Source organism: Lasioglossum baleicum, chromosome 13 (genome assembly GCF_051020765.1).
Source record: "Lasioglossum baleicum chromosome 13, iyLasBale1, whole genome shotgun sequence".
Taxonomy (NCBI): Eukaryota; Metazoa; Arthropoda; class Insecta; order Hymenoptera; family Halictidae; genus Lasioglossum; species Lasioglossum baleicum.
The window spans coordinates 1,133,326-1,160,076 of NC_134941.1; the positions used below are offsets into that span (position 1 = coordinate 1,133,326).

The 26,751-nt window shown below is 39.2% G+C and overlaps 1 protein-coding gene across 1 annotated transcript; it reads right to left on the reverse strand.

The window, feature by feature from the left end:
* Positions 1-15,173: 15,173 nt before the first annotated feature.
* LOC143215118 (zinc finger MYM-type protein 1-like) lies at positions 15,174-17,929 on the reverse strand. The gene is made up of 3 exons (XM_076436928.1): positions 17,740-17,929; positions 17,579-17,659; positions 15,174-17,347 (listed from the first exon to the last, which is right to left on the reverse strand). The coding sequence occupies exons 1-3, from the start codon at positions 17,927-17,929 to the stop codon at positions 15,174-15,176; spliced, it is 2,445 nt and encodes an 814-aa protein (XP_076293043.1).
* Between the last annotated feature and the right edge of the window lie 8,822 nt (positions 17,930-26,751).

Genomic DNA, 26,751 nt, shown 5'->3' on the forward strand with positions numbered 1-26,751 from the left:
AGTAGCACAAAATATTGTATACACATTCATATGATATTAAAAAGAGATTCAATCTGTTTTTAATATTCAAATATACATACAATATTTATTTCACATTAATAGCAAATATTTTTTTATAAATATACACGAAACATCTATTTCATATTACGAGAAAAATATTTTTTTCTAAATATAAAATGAATATCTATTTCATATTAGAAATAGAATGTTTTTTCTCATATGCAGGAAATATTTTATGTTTAACGTTTAATATGGAAAAATATTTGTTCCAGAATATGCTGGAAGATATACACACCTTTCATATTACGAATAAAATATTGGTTTCAAATATAATATAAATCTTTATTTAATATTGGAAGTAAAATGTTTACTTTTAATGTACTTCGAATTCGTGTGTGTCACTTAATCGACATATATTTATATTATAAGAACATTAATTAAGTAATGTTCTTATTATGTGCGACAAAATTGTTGCACGAAAAATAATCGTAGCTAATACGTCTTACGCAATGTGATTGAACTGTCAGATTAAAAAGTTCGTAACAATCATGGATATAGGAATTAGCAACACTCCTTATAGCATTCCTGGAACCTATTCGAGATCTTTCTCGGCTTTGTCTAAACATGCAGAGTCTGGAGATTAGATTCGCAGCGCTAGAAAATACAGGGTGTTACACGCAATTGTTTCAGGCCATAACTCCGTTATTAATGCATTTACGGAAAAATATCAAGAGAGGAAAATAAATGGTTCGTAGAGCGTAGGCCCTTAGGTTTTTTTAGTTGCAACTGTGCATGTGCAATTAACAATTGCATCATTTCTTTAAATGGAGATCCATATTTTTTTGTTGCACTAATCGTTTGCTCTGTTTGTTCTATGTAAAAAATTATTAGGGTACCATAGCAAAAAAACTAGTAGTGAGGAATCAGTGATACTTAGAATCAGAGGAATCGATTAGTGCAACAAAAAATATGCATTCCTATTTAAAGAAATTATGCAATTGTTCACTGCACATGCATAGTTGCACCTAAAAAATCTAAGCGCCTACGAATGTAGCGCTCTTCGAACATCTTTCCCTTATGATATTGTAACGAAATATCGCTTTCTCTGAATAAATAAGCACTCTTTAAACAGCAGGAACTTTCTAGTCCTCGGAGGAAGGAGACTCCTTTTCTATTTGTCGCCTTTTTCACCTTTATCGTCCATCCTCAACGGCGTCTGTCACCAGACTCTCCTTCGTTCCAGCGTCGTTTTCACAACGAATCTGTAACCCCTCCTCCGAAAAGAAAAATTAATTGAAAAATGACCTGTGATTTTGCAGGAGCAAAAATAATGAAAAAAAACACCGTGGACCCTCCAAAATCACTAACTAACCCGGCATTTGCCCAGCGCCCCACAGAGGGCCAGAAACCGATCTTTTTGGACAAAAATCTGCCGACAACTCAGTTTTTCATCGATTTAATTGGAATTTTTTTTAAATGTTCGTGAAAGACTATACTTTGATGACGTGCTTCGCGAAAATCGTTAACTGTCACAATCAAGAATCCTTAAATACCATAAATTTGCATGTCCCAGCTGAGTTGCCGACACTTCTTAACCCTAAACCCTAAACCGAAAAATTTTAAACTGTAAATCTGGCTGTGAGAATTACCGATTGAATAGAATTGCATTCGGCACTTATGAGACTTACCATTAATTTATTGATCTAACAGCAGCGTTTTTGCTTCTTGAGATAGAAATTGCTTGTGTTTGCCATCCTTTATTCTTAGAGAGCTTATAAGTGGATCGAATGACAATAATATATGCCGTATAATATCTATGTTTGTCTTTTCGCGGCAACACATTCGGGAGTTTTCACCTCGTGATTTCCTGAAGACTTTATTATTTGCCTCTTGTGGCTCTTCTGAATACGAACCAATTGACAGTTCAAATGTTGCACGTACTTCACTTCCATGTTGCAGTACCTTATGAACTGATGGAGGTAGTTTATACCATGGATAAATTTTAATGCACGATTTTCCGTCTTCGAACAATATTCTTTGAATTTCACAGAATCAGCTTTCTTGCCACATGTAATTACCTGAAGAATGTTATGCAATCTTGTGGTAATAACGGCGTTTAATCCAGTCACTGCAGCAACTGATTCGGCTTTTCTAAAGAAAGTTCGAGCCACGTTCCCAATATTTGATGTAGCAGCTCCCTGTTTGACAACATCAACTGTGATTGATAGCTCTTTCAAAGAATTTTGCACTTTAACTTCACGATTTTCACGCAGCACGTCATCGAAGTATAGTCCTTCACGAACATGTAAAAAAATTCCAATTACATATGTCGATGAAAAACTGTAAGTTGTCGGCAGATTTTTGTCTACAAAGGTCGGTTTCTGGCCCACTGTGCGTCCCAGAGAAAACCACGGCTTAGAAACCTGGGGCGGTTAGCGGCCGAAAAGAAAATGTAACAATGTCAAGTAACATTTAGTAACTTCAAAATAACAACAATATTTCTAATGTATTCGGTCTTGAATTTCTCCCTTAACGACTTGTTTTTCCTCTTCTTTGTTTTTGGACTCTTGCAAGTTAGCAGGCCAGCGATTCCTGGCAAACCAGGAATAAATTATTATCTCCTAAAACTCAGACTTTTTCCCGATCTTAAGGTAAACGAAACTAAACTAACAAAGAGCTAAGCTACCAACACAAAAACTTTCATCCATTTTTCCTATTTTCCCTATAATAATTCCTATTTATCAATGAACTTTGCAAGTCTGTTGACATGCACTACTTTAAATTTCTGCTTATTCTTCCTAATTCTATAGACAACATCGTTCAACCTTGTGCTAATAACATAAGGACCGTCCCAATAAGACTGAAGTTTTGGGCACTTCCCTTTTGAAAAGATTTTTCTGTTACTTTTGAATCGTACAGCTGTTTCATTGTAAGCGACGAATTTGTGGATAGAATCCATTTTATCTCTCAAATCTAAAGTAAATTCGAAGAACGCAAAATCTTTAATTAGTAGACTTCCCCGCAACAAATTCAAAGGCAAACAAATTCCCCGACCATATAACATCATTGATGGGGTTAATTTTAAACTTTCATGCGCTGAGCAGATCTATATGCAAAAGGAGGAACAGAAGTACTAATTCGTCCCAATCTCTTTGATACTTAGACACAAACATGGAAAGATATTGAAAATTGTCCTATTTAACCTTTCTACAAGACCATCTGATTGTGGATGAAGAGGAGTCGTTCTAGTTTTCTTAATGACTAGCAAAATCATTAGTTCTTTAAAAATATTTGATTCAAAAGTTCGCCCCTGATCAGAATGAATTTCTCGAGGGACTCCGTGACGACTTACAATATCCTTAATTAACGCAGCGGCTAACGTACTAGCCTGAAAATTTGGTAAAGGTATTACTTCTGGCCATCTAGTGAAATAGTCCGCCACGACTAACATAAAACGATTTCCTAAAAATGATTTCGGTAAGGGTCCTAAGATGTCTAAGGCTATTCTGTCGAAAGGAAAACCTACATTGTAAATTTGTAATTGCCACGATTAGCCGTACCTTACCTGGATATACAAACCTCACAACGATTGCACCATTTTTCTACATCTTGTAGCCAAGAATTAGGGATTAATCAGGATATGCTGGACACACAGATTTATTTTGGTTAGGAACATGGGTACAGGAAGGTGGGGTATATAAAATTATTCAATTGCTCGAATTATAAATCACAATTGAAGGATTTTAACGATTTATTCACGTCAATTCACGTTTGTGTACAGAGAACAACTGATTATAATATAAAACCATAGACATATAGAGACATATTGGGTGCGTTCCGTTTCACGCTTCAAGCGCATGAATCGCTTTCAATGCGATGCGCACATTGACATCGTTCCGTTTCGTTAATGCGCATGATGCGTGTGATGTATTGATACTTTGTCAATTTCCTACAGTTAAATTTTGTATTTACTTGAATTGTAATTATCTGAATTTTGATAAAGAATGATATTAAATTAAAAAATCACATTTTGAAAGCCTATTTATTTACATATACCAACCACTAATATACAGGGTGTCCCAGACAAAGTGGTCTGTTCCGTTTCACGCTTCAAGCGCATGAATCGCATACAGAAGCGTTCCATTGCATTCAATGCGCAAATCAAAACGCTCAGAATTCCCTAGATCCCCACCACTTCTCGCGCATTAACATCGCATCAGCTACCACAGCTCTGAGGTGAAGCGTTTGATGCGAAGCCGATACATTAGCGGTAGATTTGAAAAAATCAGATGCAAGTAAAGCACATTATTTATTTTATATATATTAACATTAATATAATCACTGAATGAACAGCGTAACATAACGGAATATATTTTTCTTCCATTTTTGGACAATGAATTTATTATTTAGTCATTAATCAATAAATACAACAATATACAATATACAATAAACAATATAACAATATACTTGCTATTCTATTTAATATTTCATTTTTCTTATTATCATATATTCTCATAACAGCTAATTAACGGGTAACTATTATAGAAATTGAACACCCTAACCCCAACAAGTCATTCACGTGGCCTGATGGGGCAGTACTTCTACTAATAGATCTATATAGAGAAAAGGAAGCCGAATTTAAAAACGGCTTGAAGAGGAACATCGTAATTTGGAAGGAGATTGCAGCCCAACTGCAGCAATGTAATTATGCTGTAAATGGGCTGCAATGTTCGACAAAATTTGCCGGTCTACGTCGTATATATATTATTATTTATTTGCTAGTGTTTCTAAAACTTTTAATAAAGATTTTTGAATTTCGATATTTTCAGAATGCATTCTTTCTCTTTCCTGTTTTCTTTCTCTGTGTCTGGTTTCTTTCCTTTCCTCCGCTGCCCTCCTTTCTTCGTCTCTTTGAATTTTTCTTAATTCTCTTTCTTGTTTTAGTTCTGCTATGTGGCTTTCTAAAATGGTTTCCACCCGTCTTTTTTAAATAGGCGTACCTGTAATACATATTAATATTTTTTTTATATTTTTTTTTAATAATATTTTTTTATATATATATTTTATTACTTTGGGATCCAACCATGGACGAGGAAGAGCTGGAACCTGGTTGTGTTATAGGTGTAATCAATTCTAGCCCTTCGCTGCATGCTACAACTGGAGGCTGCATATAGGCCCTATCGCCAATAAGTGAATCTATGGCCTACAACCACAAAATAAATTTTATAAATCTATACATAATAGATAGTATTGTATTTACATTTTTACGTATTATACACATAAGCATATACTTACAGAATAAAAGGCCCAACTGCTATACGCGTTGCCGCTTTTATTGTTTTGGTCTTTTATATTTTTGTATGTGCGACGTAGACCGGCAAATTTTGTCGAACATTGCAGCCCATTTACAGCATAATTACATTGCTGCAGTTGGGCTGCAATCTCCTTCCAAATTACGTTGTTCCTCTTCAAGCCGTTTTTAAATTCGGCTTCCTTTTCTCTATATACAGGGTGTCTCAAAATTAGGTCCGGAGCCGAAAATGGGAGGTTCCTGAGATCATTTCAAGCGACATTTTCCTTTGAAAAAATGTCGTCCGCGGCTTCGTTAACGAGTTATTAACGAAAAACGCGGACCAATCAGAGCGCGAGCTAGACGCGTGTAGCCCGGCGCACCGGCAGCCGAGTGTCGGTGGCACGCCGCGATGTCGTAACGAACAAAAGTTTCTCGATGATGTGAATCCTCGCCAATTTCGATAAGCTTTGGATATGTTGTCAATACCATGATTCTGAACAACATTTCCCTTTACAGTTTCTGTCGATCGGCTTTAGTTTACGATATTATTGTAAAAATTTGTAATTGTGAATCGATCGATGTACTATTTTCTATCCGATTTCGATTAGCTTTGGATGTGTTGTCAATACCATGATTCTGAACAACATTTCCCTTTACGGTTTTTGTCGGTCGGCTTTAGTTTACGATATTATTGTAAAAATTTGTAATTGTAAATCGATCGATGTACATACTATCTCCTCGCCGATTTCGATGATGTTTATTTCAAAGGAAAAAGATATTTAAAACATCGAATTTATAACATATTTCAAAGTCATCGAAATCGGTGAGAACCTACATCATCGGCAACTTTACCCGAACGATAGAAGAAGCACAAACTTATTGAATTAAAAACTCACTTATTCAGCCGTAAATCCATTTGACTACCACATACAACCACCACACTTTCACATAATTGTTGAACTCGTAGCACACTTTTATAACTCGTATCGATATCGAACGAAATTACTTACTCCGACGTGGAAAGAGTTCGATGCTCTTCGCGATGCCGCGCGAAACTGTGCTCTCCCAGCGTACAATGTATTCGATGAAGGCGTCGTTTAAAACAAATGAAATCGTTTCCAAGGAGATATTGATTTTTCGAGAACCATATGGCATTGATTTTTCGAGAATCATATGATTCTCGAAAACACCGATTCTTGACAAACGGACGATGCCATGGACGAGATATCTCGTGTATCCTTATGCACACACCGCTAGATCACGTATACGTACGCGAGGACTGCAAGGGTCCGGGATTAGACTTCTGATTTCTGAATAATGCAAAGACGGGGTTTTTTGGTAGTCAAAATCGCTAGATGAAAGATCAATCTAGGGTGTGATGATTCTTAAAAGTCCTATTTTTACGTTTACGAGCAATGGTTTTGCAATATTCGGCTGCATGTTGTCCGTCGAAGAGGCTAGAACGCCATACAGTGGGACCTTTCGTCCAAATCGGAGACAAAATCAAAGAACTTTCGATAGAAATGAGGTAGAGCGATGAAATTTTTTTTAAATTAAAGCTGAAACTTAGCAGAATATGTAAAAAATAGGGAGATTATGGTAAGAACGTTTTTTAACGTTGAGAAAATTCATTAAACATGTAGAATTTCAAGAAATCTATTTTGCAATATCCTGAAGTCGTAGAAAAATTTTGAGACCAGATTTGAAATCAGTGTAAAAAAATCTACGGGAAATGAAGTACAGCATGTTCAGAAAAAAATTTTTCTGCGCGTGGTATTGGAAAAACCACAATTTTCTCGAAATTGTGCAAGTTTAACGAATTTTCTCAACGTTAAAAAACGTTCTTACCATAATCTCCCTATTTTTCACATATTCTGCAAAGTTTCAGTTTTAATTTTAAAAAAATTTCATCGCTCTACCTCATTTCTATCGAAAGTTCTTTGATTTTGTCTCCGATTTGGACGAAAGGTCCCACTGTACGGCGTTCTAGCCTCTTCGACGGACAACATGCAGCCGAATATTACAAAACCATTGCTCGCAAACGTAAAAATAGGACTTTTGAGAATCATCACACCCTAGATTGATCTTTCATCTAGCGATTTTGACTACTAAAAAACCCCGTCTTTGCATTATTCAGAAATCAGAAGTCTAATCCCGGACCCTTGCAGTCCTCGCGTACGTATACGTGATCTAGCGGTGTGTGCATAAGGATACACGAGATATCTCGTCCATGGCATCGTCCGTTCGTCAAGAATCGGTGTTTTCGAGAATCATATGATTCTCGAAAAATCAATGCCATATGGTTCTCGAAAAATCAATATCTCCTTGGAAACGATTTCATTTGTTTTAAACGACGCCTTCATCGAATACATTGTACGCTGGGAGAGCACAGTTTCGCGCGTCATCGCGAAGAGCATCGAACTCTTTCCGCGTCGGAGTAAGTAATTTCGTTCGATATCGATACGAGTTATAAAAGTGTGCTACGAGTTCAACAATTATGTGAAAGTGTGGTGGTTGTATGTGGTAGTCAAATGGATTTACGGCTGAATAAGTGAGTTTTTAATTCAATAAGTTTGTGCTTCTTCTATCGTTCGGGTAAAGTTGCCGATGATGTGGGTTCTCACCGATTTCGATGACTTTGAAATATGTTATAAATTCGATGTTTTAAATATCTTTTTCCTTTGAAATAAACATCATCGAAATCGGCGAGGAGATAGTATGTACATCGATCGATTTACAATTACAAATTTTTACAATAATATCGTAAACTAAAGCCGATCGACAAAAACCGTAAAGGGAAATGTTGTTCAGAATCATGGTATTGACAACACATCCAAAGCTTATCGAAATCGGATAGAAAATAGTACATCGATCGATTTACAATTACAAATTTTTACAATAATATCGTAAACTAAAGCCGATCGACAGAAACTGTAAAGGGAAATGTTGTTCAGAATCATGGTATTGACAACATATCCAAAGCTTATCGAAATCGGATAGGAAATAGTACATCGATCGATTTACAATTACAATTTTTTACAATAATATCGTAAACTAAAGCCGATCGACAGAAACTGTAAAGGGAAATGTTGTTCAGAATCATGGTATTGACAACATATCCAAAGCTTATCGAAATTGGCGAGGATTCACATCATCGAGAAACTTTTGTTCGTTGCGACATCGCGGCGTGCCACCGACACTCGGCTGCCGGCGCGCCGGGCTGCACACGTCTAGCTCGCGCTCTGATTGGTCCGCGTTTTTCGTTAATAACTCGTTAACGAAGCCGCGGACGACATTTTTTCAAAGGAAAATGTCGCTTGGAATGACCTCAGGAACCTCCCATTTTTGGCTCCGGACCTAATTTTGAGACACCCTGTAGATCTATTAGTAGAAGTACTGCCCCATCAGGTCACGTGAATGACTTGTTGGGGTTGGGGTGTTCAATTTCCTCACGTAATTCAGTAGCAGTAATATTATCCATTTTGTTTTAATCGCTTGACAGAAACTGCTTTCAAATTTAGCGCTACTAACTTCGCATCAAAAGCTTCACTTCAGAGCTGTGGTAGCTGATGCGATGTTAATGCGCGAGAAGTGGTGGGGATCTAGGGAATTCTAAGCGATTCATGCGTTGAAGCGTGAAACGGAACGCACCCATTATATGTCTATGTATAAAACATTGGAAACTAAAGACAGAGGACATTCAATCTCACGCACATTCACACGTATTCACACATCTTCACAAACATTCATACCCAGAGATGCCGCAATGAAATGAGTGCTGATCGCGGGATCTTTGACAGCGAGAAGGAAGCTCGCTGTTTCGATTCTCGATTCTCGACCATTTCTCGATCCACACTCCTACACAATCATACAAACTCTCTCTCATCACACGTGTACTCTAGCTAGGTTCTGTGGTATTTTACGCAAACGACCAGGAGGTGCTCTGTCCTCTCTCGCTCGACAAGGCGTCCAGGTATTATCGCCGTACTCTCCTGCCGGGGTGCTAGTGCTAACCAAGAGCGGCCGTGGTCCTTACCTCGTCCTCTCTCTCGGAATAGCAAATAGACCGAGTCTCTCCGTGAACTCTCTATTTATATGAATTCGTTACTATTCGCGAACGTGAAATCAACAACCCGGTCGTTAAGCGCGATTCGCCTTTTCGCGCGCTTCCCTTACGTCGCTGCCTCACGTCGGCCGTCTACAAACTATGCTTCTAGAAGCTTTTAGAAGCTTGTCGGTCTGAATTTCTTTTAGAATTTTCTATACATGCTACAATCTTTAATAAAATTAACCCAATAAAACCGTTTCCTGATTCGAGAAACAGTTTTATTGATGCCGAAATGTCCCCAGAAGTCGAATCATGAGCCTTGCGAAGAACTGCATCTTTCTTTTCTTCCGTTACCACTAATTGCCAAACTATTTGCCGTCCCTCTGCCGATTCCCACTTTTTGAATGAAAGGCTATCTCGAATTTCTAGAGACTCCCACAGTGAGAAATAAAATTTAACCCCGGCGGCGAAGCCGCCAGAACTTTTTTATGCGGCTTATTCCCCAAAAGTATACTTGTAAAAACCAACTCTAAATGTGGATCACTCCTCTGAGAACTCCACCCAATCCTGCGTTTCAAATAAGGAACACCGAGTACGAAGGATTGGAATTTCCTCAGTCTCTTGATAATGTTCATCCCTACTCCCTACTTTCCACGTTTATACAACGCTTACCATCTCCATTGTACATCTGCCCAGCAAGGTCTTCTAGATAACGCATCAGCATCGGAGTGCAATTTTCCACTTGGATGATAAATCATGAAATCGTATTGTTGAAGTCTTTCTATCAATCTGGCTATCTGGCCTTCAGGATTCTTAAACGAAAGCAACCACGATAACGCCGCATGATCTGTACACACTGTAAATTTCCTTCCATAGAAGTAATGATGAAAGTGCTCTATGGCTTTGATTATCGCCAAGTAGCCAACAACTCCCTTCGGGTAATACAATAGCTTTCTCCGATTTGTTCAGAGATTTATTGAAATAAGCAACCGCTCTCTCTTCACCATCCTGAACCTGCAGTAAAACCGCTGTTATACCAACGTTTGAAGCGTCTGTATCTAATACGAACGGTGCACTCTGCGAAGGGTAAGCTAAAATCGGTGTTGAAGTTAAACAAATTTTCAACTCCTCAAAAGCTTTCTCCGCTTCCTCTGACCAAACAAAACTCTTATTTTCCGTTAAGTCAAAACACGGCCTTGCAATAGTAGCATAATTCTTGACAAACCGCGAAGAATAATGACATAACCCTAAAAACTTTTTCATTTCCGACTGATTCCTCGGCCTAGACCACTCCCTGATCGTGGAAATTTTCTCTGGATTTGTTTTAACACCCTCCCTGGAAACAATGTGCCCCAAATATTTGATCTCCGCTTGAAAAAAGAAACACTTTTGAGGAGCGACAAGAAGGCCCGCTACGCGCTGTATTAAACGCAAATTCTGATCGAACCATTTGGGTTCTTCTGGAATCCATATTTGAGTCACCTTACTTGAAACAGGTATTTCATAACCCTCAATCCACTTTAAAACTATTCTGTCCTCAAAGAATTCCTTCCATATAAGAGAAAACTGCTTCAATCCTCCACCTATAGAGCTCACCGTTAGATTTTTCTGGTGCTGTTGCTCTGATTCTTGGTGAAGGTTGACCTGCGATAATTCAGGCTCTTGTGGTCCACCTTCTGTTGTGACCCTGAATGACCGGCTTCCATTGAACACCCCCCCCCCCCCACCGCGCCATCCGGTAATAGTGTGGGGAACGAAGGGGGCCCTTCAAGTTTTTTGGCCCCTTCGATGGAGGCGTGTTCTTAGCAATTGGCATCAAATATTTTTGGATGAACGTTCCCAAACTTTTGCTGCGTTTAATCTTTCTTCAAGATCTTTGCCCAGAAGCCATTCATCCAGGTTGGGCGATATCAATGTATCCTTCAACGCGTTATTTAGTTTGCTTACAATGACCAACGTTTAGTTTGAGACACATCTCGTTGTAAATCTACCAACTTACCACCAGCTCAGCTCAGCTAGACGAACTACCAGCTCACATCACTTAGGGTAGTGATTAGCGACAATTTATTTGGTATGTTACCTTTCAGTATATCACCTAGCATTGGGCCCAATGCTGCCAAACAAAGATACTTTCTGTTGTTTTTCTACCATTTTTTTATCCCTTGAGATAAGTGGATCCAGTAGGGTAGCTTTTATTTGTGGATTTAGTTTTGGGGGCTTCATTGTTACGCAATTCTTCGGCATCGGATACTTCCTCGTTAACTCTTTTTTCTCTTCTTCCGGAGGAAGACCTTGCCTGAGAATATCTGCCCATCTAATGGCAATATCATCGAGGATTGGACATGCCATTGTCCTATCTCGATCAAAACGCTTTCCTATAGCCTCCAGTAATTCAGGAGCCAGTGATTGTTTCTCCGGACCCTGTATCTGAGGTTCCTGAATGACCTCCGCAGGTCTAATCTCCTCTGCAGCTGGCTGATCTTGCAAGATTTCTGGTGCTTGTAAAGAACCAGAATCAGAATGTCTTGTTGATAGTAAATTTTCCAAAGGAAATAGTGGCCGGTTGAAAGGTCTTGTCCCCTTGAACTATCAGAGTCTGATAGCGAGGGTCCTCTACCTATCGTAGGAAAAGAAAAAGAAAACGAGAACAGAATTAGACTATTGCAAATTCCCCTCATGACATGTGTTCTTGACACCGTTTGCAAACTGCTGTCTATTAAACTGTATAATATACTTCATTTATGAGGAAACCAAAAAAGAGAGACCCAAAAGGGTCTAGCAGGGTAAGCATAGGGAAACGGTCCCAGCACCGATTTTAGTGTTTAAACGTGCAAAATGAGGCTGTTTGCTTGGAAAACCACTGTGAGTAATTTCAGACCCCTACCCCCTAGGTAGAGTGATATGGGGATAACAACCCTACGCTTTATATTTTTTTTCTCAAAAACTACTTGAGATATTCGAATGCTTTAAAGTGCAAATGGTACGTACCTTTAAACTCTATTAAATATATTTTTTCCAAAATTGTAACTCAATCACGGACGGTAGAAATAAAGTACAATTTTATACAATATCCCGGAAGCCGCGATCAACAATACAAAAATCACCTGGACGTAAAAGTGATTGCAAAATCCAGTGGAATCCTCTAATAATACTTTCATTATACTCACATCATTCATTGTGCCATTAAATGGACCTGCTATATCAACAACGTAACCATTTGTTGTGCAGATAGTAAAAGGCTTGCACAATGGTGCCTTTTTTTGTCCCGAATACGATTTCCGTTGATAAATATTATTACCACTTTGTTGGTGTCTTACGTACATCCCGTCAAATATTAATGTCAATTGCGTATCTTTAAAATTAAAAAGCTTTTTTGCAACGTATGCCGTTTCATTCGAAATAAGATGCTCTTTAGATTTTGCATTGAGTCCAAAGTATATGGGCAAGACATCTTTTTATTAGAAAAGCTAGATCTCTTTTTATTAGGAAACTTGTTCCTGAAGATTTAACCAAATAACTTGTATTTGGTTAACACCAAATTTTATAAAATGCAAATGCTTTTTGTGGCATGTGTACCTGACACCACTTGCATTTAAACCACAATTTATACAGATTTCCGATTAAAGAACATTACGAATGTTCTTGGAACTTGTCCATGAATTTATCTCAATTAACTTGTAATTGAATAAAATTTTTCATAATACAAAACGAATGGTAAGAAAGGAAAAAAGGTTAACTTACGGCGTCTCTTCAAACGCTTTATTTTCCATCTCTGTTTCCTTATTTCCTTCTCCATTCGCTTAAGCTTCTTCGCCGGACAGTCTGCACTGAGATAACCCTCATTGTTGCAGTTGAAACACCTCCTCGGTTGATCCTTCCGAAATGCTTCCCCATCTTGTCGGCTCGTTGGAGGTCTCGTCCACTCGTCGATGAATGGTCTCCTCCGCTCTTCAGAGAATGAACTTCCCGCGTAGTCCGTTGACGGAAGTCTTAGCTGTTCAAATGCTACTAGCGACGCTTCTGGGGTCATGAAACAATGCACCTTTGCCTGCGACCTCAGAGACCTGTCTGGAATGCCCTCCACGATATGATCGACTAGCTCAACCTCGTCGTCTATCGGTACACGGTTCGCCTTTACAATTTTATCGTGGAAATAGTCCTCAAAAGACTCGTCTTTCTTCTACACTCGTTCCCGCAATCGGTCGCGCAGTAGGATGTTGCTCGGCCTGTGATAGAACATCTGTTCGAACTTCGAGAGTAGATCGTCGGCGAGCAGTTCAATGTATTCGGAATGCGAGTGAACCCAATCTCTCGCTTTGCCCCGTAGACGCATTCCCATCAGCACTTTCGTCTCGTCATCGTTCAATCTGTGCGTCCTCCATAAGGCCGCTATTATACTATGCCACTGGTGGCGCAACTTGTTGACACCACCGACTTGAAGAGCTTTTATGAATCGTTAACAGGTGGTACCACCACGCGTTCGTTCATCCTTTTTCTCACATGAAACATTTATTTCCATGATGAGACGATAAAGGTGGTAATTTGAACGTGAATGTCGTCCATTGTTCATGTTTTCGCGATGCTGGTGGCGCAACTTGGTGGCTTTGTCTAATAGGCTACATTCCAATCAATGCCCCGGCTGATGGCAGCGCCACCAAATGTTGCCCGGCCGGTTGACGATGCCGTCCACCAGATCGGCAACAATTTTTGGTGGCTCCACCAGTTACCGTAGTCTAAGGGTGCAGTTATAGTGGAGCGGCGAGCATCGATGATAGCGGCGCGGTGAAAACAAACCAACATTCATGACAACGTTTCGACACATACAAGGAAAAAGCATATATTTTCTTTGTTCCTCGTCACCGCGCCGCTATCATCGATGCTCGCCGCACCACTATAACTGTACCCTAATAGGTTATATTTGTGTCAATGCCCCACGACGCACAGTGCGGTATTGGACCTGAAAAGCTGGCCAAAAATCAATATTGTAAATATTTACATAGAATGTTGTAATTACGCCCCAATATAGATAAATAAACATGCCATTACGTGGTGCACTCCTTTTTTTTGTTTATCCATAGTCACCCGTGTCTCCAATTAAAACATAGCACTTGTTCGATACACACGCCTTTGATCGTAGCATTCCATTCATACGCATCTCTTTCTTGTTATAATTTTTATGTTGAAAGTGATTTTTCTGACGAAATTTGGAATAGATGTTGTTACAAGAAGGTATGTACATTATATTAAGCATATCTGTGTCAATGTTAAAATTTTTTTATACGTATTTTTACCGATTTCCAATCCTGGTTAAGAGCTCTTAGATTTTCATGACGGTTTTTTGCATAAATTAGTGTTTTTAAACATATCCAACTCATCGCAACGGCATAAAAGTTATGTGGTGTTAAACTACAGGATATCTAGAATTAGTATACCGCAAAAAAGTTTTTACAAGTTTTCACATTAAAAAAAAATAAAGCTCCAAATATAGCCCCTTTTTATTACCATGGTTTTAGTAACTCGCTTTCTTGTGTCTGTTCGGTACAAATTTTGCTATATTTTGTTATATACATAAAATGTATTTATGATTTTCAGATTTTAGAAAATCTTTCTTTTTTTTTTTTATTTAAAGCTCTTCAGACCTTGAAGTAGGTCCACAGAGCCGGAACTAGCCGCTTTGGCGCCTGTGGCAACAATCTGGCATGCGCCCCTACCATCTATGTAGTATAATGGGAAAATATATTGAACTCAAATATTTTTCCATATCGTATAATTATTAAAAATGAATGAAACATACGTATAAAATTTTTTACAACATTTTTTGTAATAAATTATTCATATCAAAACTTTTCTAGACTTCGCTTCCGCAAATAGGTTGATTATTTCATCGTAATTGAGGCGGGTTGCTATTTCTTTCTCAATTGACAAAATAGACATATTCGCCAAATGTTCTTGAGCCAAAGAGGAGCGCAGATATGATTTAATAAGCTTCAGCTTGCTGAAGGAACGTTCGCATGTAGCCGTCGTTACAGGCATGCATAAGAATATTCTCAAAGCTGTGATTATATTAGGATATACATTTTCAAGCGATAATTCGTATATTTTCTCCAATACTTGGAAATGGTTCATACCCTTGTCCTTGAGGTCGTTCATTAATGTCGTGGCTTGGAATTTGAAACTCTCAATTTCTAATGAAAATTCATACGGATCCAGGTCATTTGGATATTTGAGAGCAAGATCGGCTGCCATTTTGGTGAGCAGAGTAACATCGGTGTCAAGAATCGCTTGGCCGCTCAGAAATGCGAAATCATCGGCAACTTCATTCAGAGCGACGAATCGGGTATTAATTTGGGTAATCATCGAGTCAATAACTTGTATCAGTTCTACTTTAAATTGAGTTTGGGCACTTATATGTTGAGATTCATCTTTCGCCTTTTCTCCTGCCATCATCTTCTTTTTCCGTTTTCGAGTGTCTTGAAAGTCTTGTGTTACTTCTAATTCTTCAGCTGTCACAGCAGATGATTGTAAAATTGTTGGGAAGAAAGTTTCTCTGTATATTGTCAATTGTGACAGCAAACCTTTAATCATTCCTGTGGCTCGAGCAATATCGAGGTTTTTGTCTTGCAATGCTAGGTTGATTCGGTTGATTTTTGACAGGAGCGAATCCCAAAACTTTAGTCGACCTATAAACTCAAAGGTTTGTATCGATTTTAAAATAGACTTAGCTTGTACTATTGTGTCCCCTGTATTCTGATCAGACTCTGTCATCTTTTTAAGCATGTTCACGATTGCCGGCAGTTGGCAGTTCATTGCATGCACGGCATTTGCTTTTGACGACCATCGCGTGTCACAAGACCCCTTTAACGTGGTTTTTAGTTCGGTTTGCAGTAATTTCCAGCGAGCAGCTGAGCCAACAAAAAAATTATAAGTTTGTTGGATAATACCAAAAAAAGTTTGCATTTGTGGTACTATATTCGCAGCATTAACACCGATCAAATTCAAGCTATGGGCAGTGCATGGTATGAATCGTGCATTCTCATTCAAGGCTAATATTCGTGCCTGCACACCTTTATACTTGCCCGCCATATTAGCTCCGTTATCGTAAGACTGACCTCGTACATTTGCAATTTCCAAGCCATCTTCTGCTAGTTTGTCAATAATTTCTCTCGAAAGACCTTCTCCGGTTTTTGCTTCAGTGTTAATGAAAGTGATGAAGCTTTCTTCAATTTTACATTTCTTATTTGAATCAATGTGAACGTACCGAATTATTTGAACCATCTGTTCTTTATGAGATATGTCGGTCGTACAATCGAAGAGGATTGAAAAATATTTACCTTTCTTTATGTTTTGAATTATGTGCGATTGAACTTGTTTGGCAGCCAAATCAATCAATTCGTTTCGTATTTTTGGTGAAAAATAAGAAATTGCACCTTTATTGTGACTGTCAATATGTTTTTTGATAGTACTGTCGTAATGGCTAATCAATTCGATCGTGTTCAGAAATTTTCCACAGTCTGGTCGCCCAATGATTTCAGATGTCCCTCTAAGGGCTTCATTGTTTTTGACGCAGTGCAAAATTGCATCGAGTATTACTTTCAATACATGTCTCCACTTTCCCTTTTCTTTTTCGAGTTGTTCGAGTAAATGGTCATCTACGAAGCCACCACATTTCAACTTCTTCTCAAACTTCTTCAGTTTTATATAATTTGCTCTATGAGATATAGAGCTTTCATGTCTTGGTAAATAGGGGTTAAGATGTTGCCAGTCATTAAAACCGTTCAACCAAATGCTGCTTCTGTCGTCGTTGAACAGTGTGCACGGGAAACAAAACAGAGAGTCAAGCTGTTTACAGTAGATCAACCAGTTCCTGTGTACTTGTTCTCCATTTGTCATTGTTCTCGTGAACCACTTTTTCTCAAAACGTCTATTGTTAGTTAACGGATACATGACGATATCGTCGCCATTAATAGGACCGTGTTCAATATACAGTTTGATAGTGTCCTTATTAACTGTCCACGATTTAGGATTATTGAAATCAACGTCAATCGAATTTTCTACTGCGCAATCATGTTCTAATCTTTGTTGATTTGCGGAATTATTCTCAGTAGGTATTCCGTTTGAGCTGTTGGATTCTACGTTTTGTGCAATATGTTCAGGTTGATTGAGTTCTGTATTTAGTTCGTTATTTGTGTTTTCCGATGTCGATGGTAGTTCTCTTGGAAAGAATTGCTCTATATTACCGGTGTTTTTTAGAGCTGCAGCCTTTTTCTCCTCGCGGATCTGTTTAAACTGAGCACCTGATTTCTTCTTTGGTGGCATCCCTATAAACAAATACATATACATATACGAAGGAATGTTGTATGGTTTCAGCGTGAATAACTTTGAACAATTTTGCTCGAACCAGATAATATACTCACTTGAAACTTTCTTCTTTCCTGCGTCGCCGATGCTCCGGGCAGTCGTCGTCCGCGTGGCGACTGCGGTATCGTGCAAATCATCTTTTGTTTTCTTTCTCGCGCCGTTACGCGCTTGTTCGCGTTTTCATCCGTGGGTATCGTGCAAATCATCTTTTGTTTTCTTTGTTGCGTCATTACGCACTCGTTCGCGTTTTCCCGCCGAACGACCAACCGAAGACTGACCAGCGCGCAGCGCTATGACTTTCTTGGGCTTGGTCGTCAGGACGGGAGGCGGGTTCGGCGCGCGGGGGTTGCGGCTCGTCTCGAACGCCTCGTGTGGCCTCGGAATCTCGGACGCTCGGGACTCGATAAAAATTCGCGCCTTTGCGCTGCATGTAAATAAAAAATTTGGCATAGCGCCCCCACGAGACCTGCGTGCGTTGCGCCCGTTGCGCCCCTACGACTGTTGCGCCCGTGGCAGGTGCCACCTTCGCCACGCCCTAGTTCCGGCTCTGTAGGTCCATTTCGCTTCTTTTAGAAAATCTGATTCCAAATTAGGAACAATTATTAAATTAATAATAATATTAATTATTTAATTATTAATTATTAATTATTAATTATTAATTATTTATTATTAATTAATTAATTATTTAACAATTATTTTATTTTCTTAATAAATTTTCTTAAGCGAGTTACTAAAACCATGGTAATAAAAAGGGGCTATATTTAAAACTTTATTTTTTTTTAATGTGAAAACTTTTTTGCGGTATACTAATTCTAGATATCCTGTAGTTTAACACCACATAACTTTTATGCCGTTGCGATGAGTTGCATATGTTTAAAAACACTAATTTATGCAAAAAACCGTCATGAAAATCTAAGAGCTCTTAACCAGGATTGGAAATCGGTAAAAATACGTATAAAAAAATTTTAACATTGACACAGATATGCTTAATATAATGTACATACCTTCTTGTAACAACATCTATCCCAAATTTCGTCAGAAAAATCACTTTCAACATAAAAATTATAACAAGAAAGAGATGCGTATGAATGGAATGCTACGATCAAAGGCGTGTGTATCGAACAAGTGCTATGTTTTAATTGGAGACACGGGTGACTGTATGGATAAACAAAAAAAAGGAGTGCACCACGTAATGGCATGTTTATTTATCTATATTGGGGCGTAATTACAACATTCTATGTAAATATTTACAATATTGATTTTTGGCCAGCTTTTCATAATTACATAGTATGTGAAATAAGTAATGGGTGAATTTTACGCGGCAATAACCTAAAACCTGCGAAATGTCATGCCATTGTTCCGTCCCCATCGCGCACGCGCAACGTGTCTCCCATTTGCCTCACTCAATCCCCGTCGCACACGCGCAACGTGTCACATATTACTCTGGTCATCAGAGAGGGGGTACCTCATATCGGCGTGATTCCCCTCATCTGGCAGCACTGCACGGGTGACTGTTTGGATAAACAAAAAAAAGGAGTGCACCACGTAATGGCATGTTTATTTATCTATATTGGGGCGTAATTACAACATTCTATGTAAATATTTACAATATTGATTTTTGGCCAGCTTTTCAGGTCCAATACCGCACTGTGCGACGTGCTGAGCCACTGGTGGCGCAACCAAGCAATACTTTTATCTGTTTCGCCCACGTTGGATAGTCCTCTGACTTCCCATCGAAGTACGCAAGCAGCTCGACTACAGTTTTTACACCAGCTCGTCCGCGTGTGTCTTCTCCCGTCGGGTTCGCGTGTTCCGGTCAGTGTTTGTTTTGTTCAACGATTATCATTCGCTAAATTAATTTTAGATGATTAATTCTAATAGAAACCGCGTTTCGTCCCGAGTCTGTCAGAAGGACTCGTCAGCAAGGCTAACTCTGACAGACCTCTGCCTTGTACGCTTGGTAATTCGTGACGTTTACCTTTTTCCGCCTTGTATGCTTGGTAATTCGTGACGTTTACCTTTTTTTAAATCGTGGTAAGATTATTCGTCATGGTAGCGTGATTACGAGAGAGTAAACGTTTTTTGTTACATCGATTGTAACTGTTTTTATGGGGGGAAAAATATTTTATTTTGTTTCTGATTTGTGCCGAAACCTTCTTCATCGTGAAGAAGGTTTCTAATCAGTTTATGGCTGATTTTAATGATATTTCATGAAAATGCAAGGCGATGTGTTGATTGGGCATTGCTGAACGTTGCGTTTTCCATTCAAACACACCCTTGATGACTCGTCATCCTCCACGGCCTACTCGAGCAGCCTTCAGGTGAAAGGAGAGAGACAAAGAATGAAGTAATCGATATTACTCCAGTAAACGGTCTCTTGTGATCGAGACAGTGTTCCCAGACGGGTCACCTTTTTTCGCGCATGCGCGTCCAAAACAGTAACGTATCTATGATGAGGCGATAATGTAGCAGAGCCCTGAGGCAGCTATATCGGCGGGAATGTACCGAAATAATGTATTCCGGACAAAAAGACTCCAGGGCGTATCCTACGAGTTACAAAATATACAGAAGTACACTTATCATACATTCGTTTTTCATAATCAAATCATATCAATTTCTTAAAGTTCTGCGGGGCTCTCAAGGTGCCACATTTTCACGAGAATCGTACTTTACTGAAGCTAAAATCGCCGCGCATACGCGAAAAAAGGTGACCCGTCTGGGAACACTGGTTCCGGTCCGCTCGATCGTCGCGCTTCTTGCATTAACGCAAGTTCCCGTCTCGTTAATTCCAGTTCCCTCTCTGCTATTTCTCTCTCTCGGTTCAGAAGGCTGATCTCGCGCCGAATTTGCACTGGATCGTCGTTTCTCACAGCATTGCTCAAAGGATGACTCTCGCACACGATATTATCTCCACCCACGATTTCGTTGACCGTGTCCGCCTGACCGGGCTAGGCCCATTGACATGAAGGGTCGTATTCCGGCAACCGCGCTATGAGCTCGGACTACGCTCCAGACCTCTGCAAATCGTACCCTTGCAGAATATCTGTTAGTTCTGCGACCGTAAGCGCGTTCACTTCCTGACTTGACATCATGGATGGACTTCCGCAATATTTCGATCACAATTTTCGCCGCACTGAACCGTCGTTGCACGCGCGTACACTGCTTCCACTCGCTGGCTTTAGGACGAGCCCCCAAAAATGTACGATCGAAGATATATTTCGTCTGAATATTCACAAATCTCCGTCTGAGTTTTACAAAAACGTCTTACTCTGTTAACCGTCACATTCAAAATCAAATCAATCAACATCTGAAAGCCAAAATCAATAACGGTAACGACGCACAGTGGTCTGAGTGCGGCAGAAAACGGCAAAAACCCTAGGAAAGCTTTATTTCGGGGAAAATCTCGACAAAAAATATTTGTAACCGTTCTTGGTCACGAAAAATAATAAATACATTAAAAAATAAGTAATAAATTAATAATAAATGATAAAAGTTCCTTGACTACTTTATTCAACTCAGATCTACTCGGTTGATCGACCTGGAGTCGGATGTCGTGAAGGTAGATGGACTCGTCAGCTGTAGAGAGTTTGTTTCTTCGCTTATCAGCTCGATGTACGAGGTGATGTGTCAGCGAACTCCATGCGGCTCCGCACAAGGCGAATCCACATCCGTATACGGAGTCTAGCTGATAACCATGTATCGTGGTGTCGAGTATCATCTTAAAGAATTTAAAGATGATGAACACAGCTAATACTCCTGCACTAAAAGATCCAAATGTAATGAATCCATTCCAAAATTTTCTGGCTGCGTTTTCCGCTAATGTATTTAGCGTTGCTTCATTCATCATGCCCATTATGGAAATCGAGTTTGATGGTATATTTTTTCCTGTCATGCCTCGAGAGCGACAGAATTTAACACAGCTGATTTCTCGGCAGGGAACATGACATGATCTCTTAGATCATTAAGATCATTTTGAGTATAAATTCCACTGGTAGCCAATTTGGATGGATTAATATAATTAATAATGCCATTTGGGTTCCTTTAATGGTTGTAATGTTTGAGCTGGAATAACTTCTATTGATCTTGGTGTTTTTTTTTTTAATCAATTAATAGAGACACGTAAAGATGATATAAGAATTAGATTAAAAAGGAACATTAGCCAGGTCTTTATCAGGTTGAAAGTCGTCTTGATGCAAGGGGTCTGCAGGAGCAGTCTGCATCATTTTGCGCTTAACAGCAAGATTGGCCTCTGTGATGGGAGCAGAAGTTGGAGGTCTCATTTCTCCCGGTATCACAATACCCATTCTGAATCCATTTTCAGCTTGTACCCGATTTTCCTGAAACCATATAGCTTGCTAAATGGAACCTCCAGTCTGAAAACGGTCGATGATACCTGCAAACACTCCGCTCAAGTAAGGATGCTGTTTAGCCGCGAACTTATGAAAATATCCATCGTCCAGGATTCCCGACCACAAGAAGGCGGATGAGTAAGCTCCTTCAGCTGCATGATTTCTTAACATCTTGACCAATAACGTCCATGAGTTCAAGCTACTTTGATCAAGTGTGTAATCCCTTAATTCTTTGAAACTACATTTGAGAAATTCAGCAGCAGTAAACATAAGAACTATCAATCCCAATCCTGTTCCTGCAATATGAGGGAACAAGGAAGCAAAGAGAATGCTGCTCATATCATTGAGCTTGAAGTTCAACGTCAAGTAGCCATTGGTCCATCAGGTGTGCAAACATTCTCTGTGACCGAGTTTGGCCTTTGTCTAGATCTGCGGTACATAGTTGTAAGCACATCTGGCAAGGAGGTGAATATCCGCGCCCAATGGGCCACTTGATCAGCTTGGTGAGATGATCTATAACGACTTTCTTGTGAAACGCTCTCGCCAACTGCTCAGTGCTCTTTACTAGAGATCTGAATAACAATAAAGCTAGGTTTCCGGGTAGCTTCACTAGTTGAATAAAATCAGTATCCACAGTTACTCCGTTGAATTTATCCAATATAGCAATAATGGATCTCTGAAAATCTGCTGTTCTAACGTTAGCTTGATCGAAATACAGTGCGATTGTTGCAGCTCTTTCGTTAGGATTTTGAATATCTGGTAGGACCCTCTCGACTGGATTAAACTCAGTCGGAACAAGGTCATCAAATACTCTGCTAGCAGTGGGGATAGCTAAGAATCCTTCCCCTTCCTGAAATCGGTCGATTGATAAGAGTTAGCTAATCTCATTAGCCTGGAGTGATGGACGGACAAGGGTACTCAATACAGGGTAGAGAACATTATGAGGTTTGGAAGCTTCGGCAATCATACCATGAAAGTGAAATTTGTAAAAACCGATAATATTGATTTTTAATGACGCCAGTGATCTGACGGCTATTGGAATTTTCGAGGCTCTTGCTAATTCCCCGTATATCATATTATCCCAGTCTTTAGGAATCAGAGCACCCATTTTTACTGGGTGTTGGATCCCACGTTCGTACGCCTCATTTTGCTCAGCAACTTGTCGGGCTAGCTTATCTCCAGTAGCTATCACCAGATTCATGGTGGTCAAAGAAAACTAGCAGTCCCGTTCCAGAAATTCTGTATTTTCTTTCTTTAATAAATCTGTCAATGGTTTAGCGGTTCCTCTATTGAATGGCGGCATGTTGGTCATTCCAACGATGTTGAACGTGGCAGGGAAGTAGTGGTGTGTTTCCCAATGTGCCCGAGAAACGCACTAAAGGTTTAGTCACACCACTACTGGGGAGACTTCCAAAAAGCAGAGTTTGTATTTGGAAGCCGTATTCCACTTTTTCCGTCTTTCGTGGGGGGTTATATGAGGGAGAGCTAAGATTTTCACTAGCGGGAATAATATCCACCTTGCAAGGGTTGAAGGAACCCCCGCAGTGTTATTTTCTGCAGCGAGAATGACTTTGTCTAAAAAAACCCTCTAGATACCTGTGACGGTACTAAGGGATGTACTCAGGTATGGTGAGTGCGCGGTGGAGGGGAGTGTGGTAGCGGCGAAGTTTTCTCGTTAGGTGGACGTGTCACGGACGTCCCGTCGCACAGTGCGGCGTACTTATGGTCGGAGTGGACAAAAGTCTGTTCTTGATGGATTCTTATAGGAAATTTCACGCTGATCACGAATATACCATATACTAGGGGTCCCTGAATAGAATTTATCAGTTTTTTCCGCAAAATACCGTTTTTTCGAAGTTTTTTGAGTGTTTTTGCGTGAAAAACGGTTAAACTCCATTCAGTGACCCTTAATACATGGTATATTCGTGATCAGCGTGAAATTTCGTATAAGACCTCAAAGTATATTTCTTTCGTTTGAGATCACATTGTATATTCCAAGTGATGGAAACAGGGGTCAGTTAAGAAAAATTGCTCTTCAATGCATCATCTACAAAAATGAGGAAACATGACCAAAAAATTAAATTGAATTTTATTCAAAATTGAATTTCAAATAATATTTTATAAACATTATAACAATAATAATGGACAGAATATCTAGGTAACTTCACAATAATAAAGGTATGCCAATTTACATAATATGGCCATAGACTATACCTATGAAGTAGATATGTAGGATTTTAATAATGTATTTATATGTCAATTCTCAGTGACGTACAGAAGACAACTGATAGTTTCCAATACATCAAACGAGACGGACTGTTTCGATTCTCGATTTCTTGATTTCTCGATATTCCTACAGATATATATATATATATATATATATATATACACATTTATTGTATATGTATATATATTGTTAGGATTAAATGAGTTTGACGCAGGTATTGAAGCGATAATTACTTGTATAATTGATAACTATAAGGTATCTCGTGATAATACTGAACATTATATAGTATACGCGGAGAATACAACACGCAATAACCGGCAAACCGAACAGCGCGAAGACGCTACTACCGCGCTCACGCATGCGTACATCACTCACACAGGATGCTCGAATTGCGCCGTTACAACATACATACATATATATATTTATATTCGTTTTTCTCTGTAACGAAATTAATACATGGAATAAATAATTGTTTTTGACGTATATGGAGAAAGAAAATGCTATGAGTAAAAAATGGTTTAAAAATGGTTCTTAAAAAGTTTTTTATATATTTTATTTTCTACTTTTATTGTCATCGCAGAAGCAAGTGTATACAGGGTGTCCCAAAATTCGTGTACTTAATTGAAATGGGAGGTTCCTGAGACCATTCTAAGAGACATTTTCCTTTGCACCAATGTCAACTGCGGCTTTGTTTAGGAGTTATTAACGAAAAACACGGACCAATCAGAGCGCGCCCTGGGCGGCCGCGCCGCGCCGCGCCGACAAGCGAGTGTCGGTGGTACGCCGTGACATCGCACCGAACAAGAGTTTCTCGATTATGTGAATGCTCTCCGATTTCAATGAGCTTTGGATATGTGGTCAAGATCATTATTCTGAACAACATTTCTCTTTAGACTTTTTGGCGATCGGCTTTAGTTTACGAGATTATCGCGAGAAACTTTACTTGTAAATCCATGGGATCGATGTGCTACTAGCTTCTATCCGATTTCAATGAGCTTTGGATATGTGGTCAAGACCATTATTCTGAATAACATTTCTCTTTAGACTATTTGGCGGTTGGCTTTAGTTTACGAGATTATCGTAAAAAAAGAGAAGAAGCACAGAAACTGATTGTATTAAAAACTCACGTATTCAGCCGTAAATCCATTTGCTGCTTCGAAATGTGTGTCTTGAAATTTCTCCACACTCACAATCATTGTTCACATTTGTCAACACATAGTTATGCACTAATAATAATTGCCATATCCCTTGTACTGCTGCACAAATCACAACAATCAGGTAATGCAATCACTAGACCGCGGATTTCATGCATTTGTAGCAAACATGAGTAGGTGCATTTTAATACAGTAGAGAGATTAAAATAATTTCAAAACACCATAATATTATTTTCAACTTCTTAAAATGATCACAGTGAGAATCAAATATGTGTCTGGCTCCTGTCCCTTGTAATAGCGGCAGCCAACATTAATGTTGCATAAAGATCCGTAGTCTAGTGATTAGTTTAAATATTACTATCAAAAACACAGCTAATAGCAACCGTTAGCTTTGAATTGACAAGTCTTTGGAGATGTTCTCTCTACCGCGGCTCGAACGACACTGATTTTCCGCAAGATTTTTCTAAAGAATTTAGGGAGGGCATTTAGAGTGTCGAAATTCGAAATGCACGCTGTAGCACGAGAACGACGGGACGGTTGGACGAAAAACAGGATACGAGAAGGACCGCTTTAAGACTTATGGCAATCACATGTTTAGTTTTTCCTGTAGATTGGTACGCAGAGTTGATGGGTACCCGTTCGAAAACGTCGTCTGTCCTTCTTTTAGAAAGTTTCTTAAGGAAGGTATAGGACAATAAGGATGCTACGCTGACCAGACACAAAGGACGGATGACGTTTTCGAACAGTTACCCATCGACTCTGCGTACCAACCTGCAGGAAAAACTAAACATGTGTTTGCCACAAAGCTTACAGCGGTCCTTCTCGCATTCTGTTTTTCGTATAACCGTCCCGTCGTTCTCGTGCTACAGCGTGCACATTTCGAATTTCGAGACTCTAAATGCCCTTCCTAAATTCTTTAGAAAAATCTTTCGGAAAATCAGTGTCGTTCGAGCCGCGATAGAGAGAACATCTCCAAAGACTTGTCAATTCAAAGCTAACGGTTGCTATTAGCTGTGTTTTTGATAGTAATATTTAAACTAATCACTAGACTACGGATCTTTATGCAAAATGAATGTTGGCTGCCGCTATTACAAGGGACAAGAGCCAGACAGATTCTCACTGTGATCATTTTAAGAAGTTGAAAATAATACTATGGTGTTTTGAAATTATTTTAATCTCTCTACTGTCTTAAAATGCACCTACTCATGTTTGCTGCAAATGCATGAAATCCGCAGTCTAGTGATTGCATTACCTGATTGTTGTGATTTATGCAGCAGTACAAGGGATATGGCAATTATTATTAGTGCATAACTATGTGTTGA

Bases quoted from the DNA above. Each gene is read 5' to 3' on its own strand.
- LOC143215118 (XM_076436928.1), bottom strand. From the start codon at position 17,929: ATGACGCAACAAAGAAAACAAAAGATGATTTGCACGATACCCACGGAT. The intron at 17,660-17,739 runs GTTCGAGCAAAA...ATTTGTTTATAG, and splicing joins TCAAGTGAGTATATTATCTG to GGATGCCACCAAAGAAGAAA. The intron at 17,348-17,578 runs GTAATATAGAGC...AATCGTGGACAG, and splicing joins TGCAGCTCTAAAAAACACCG to TTAATAAGGACACTATCAAA.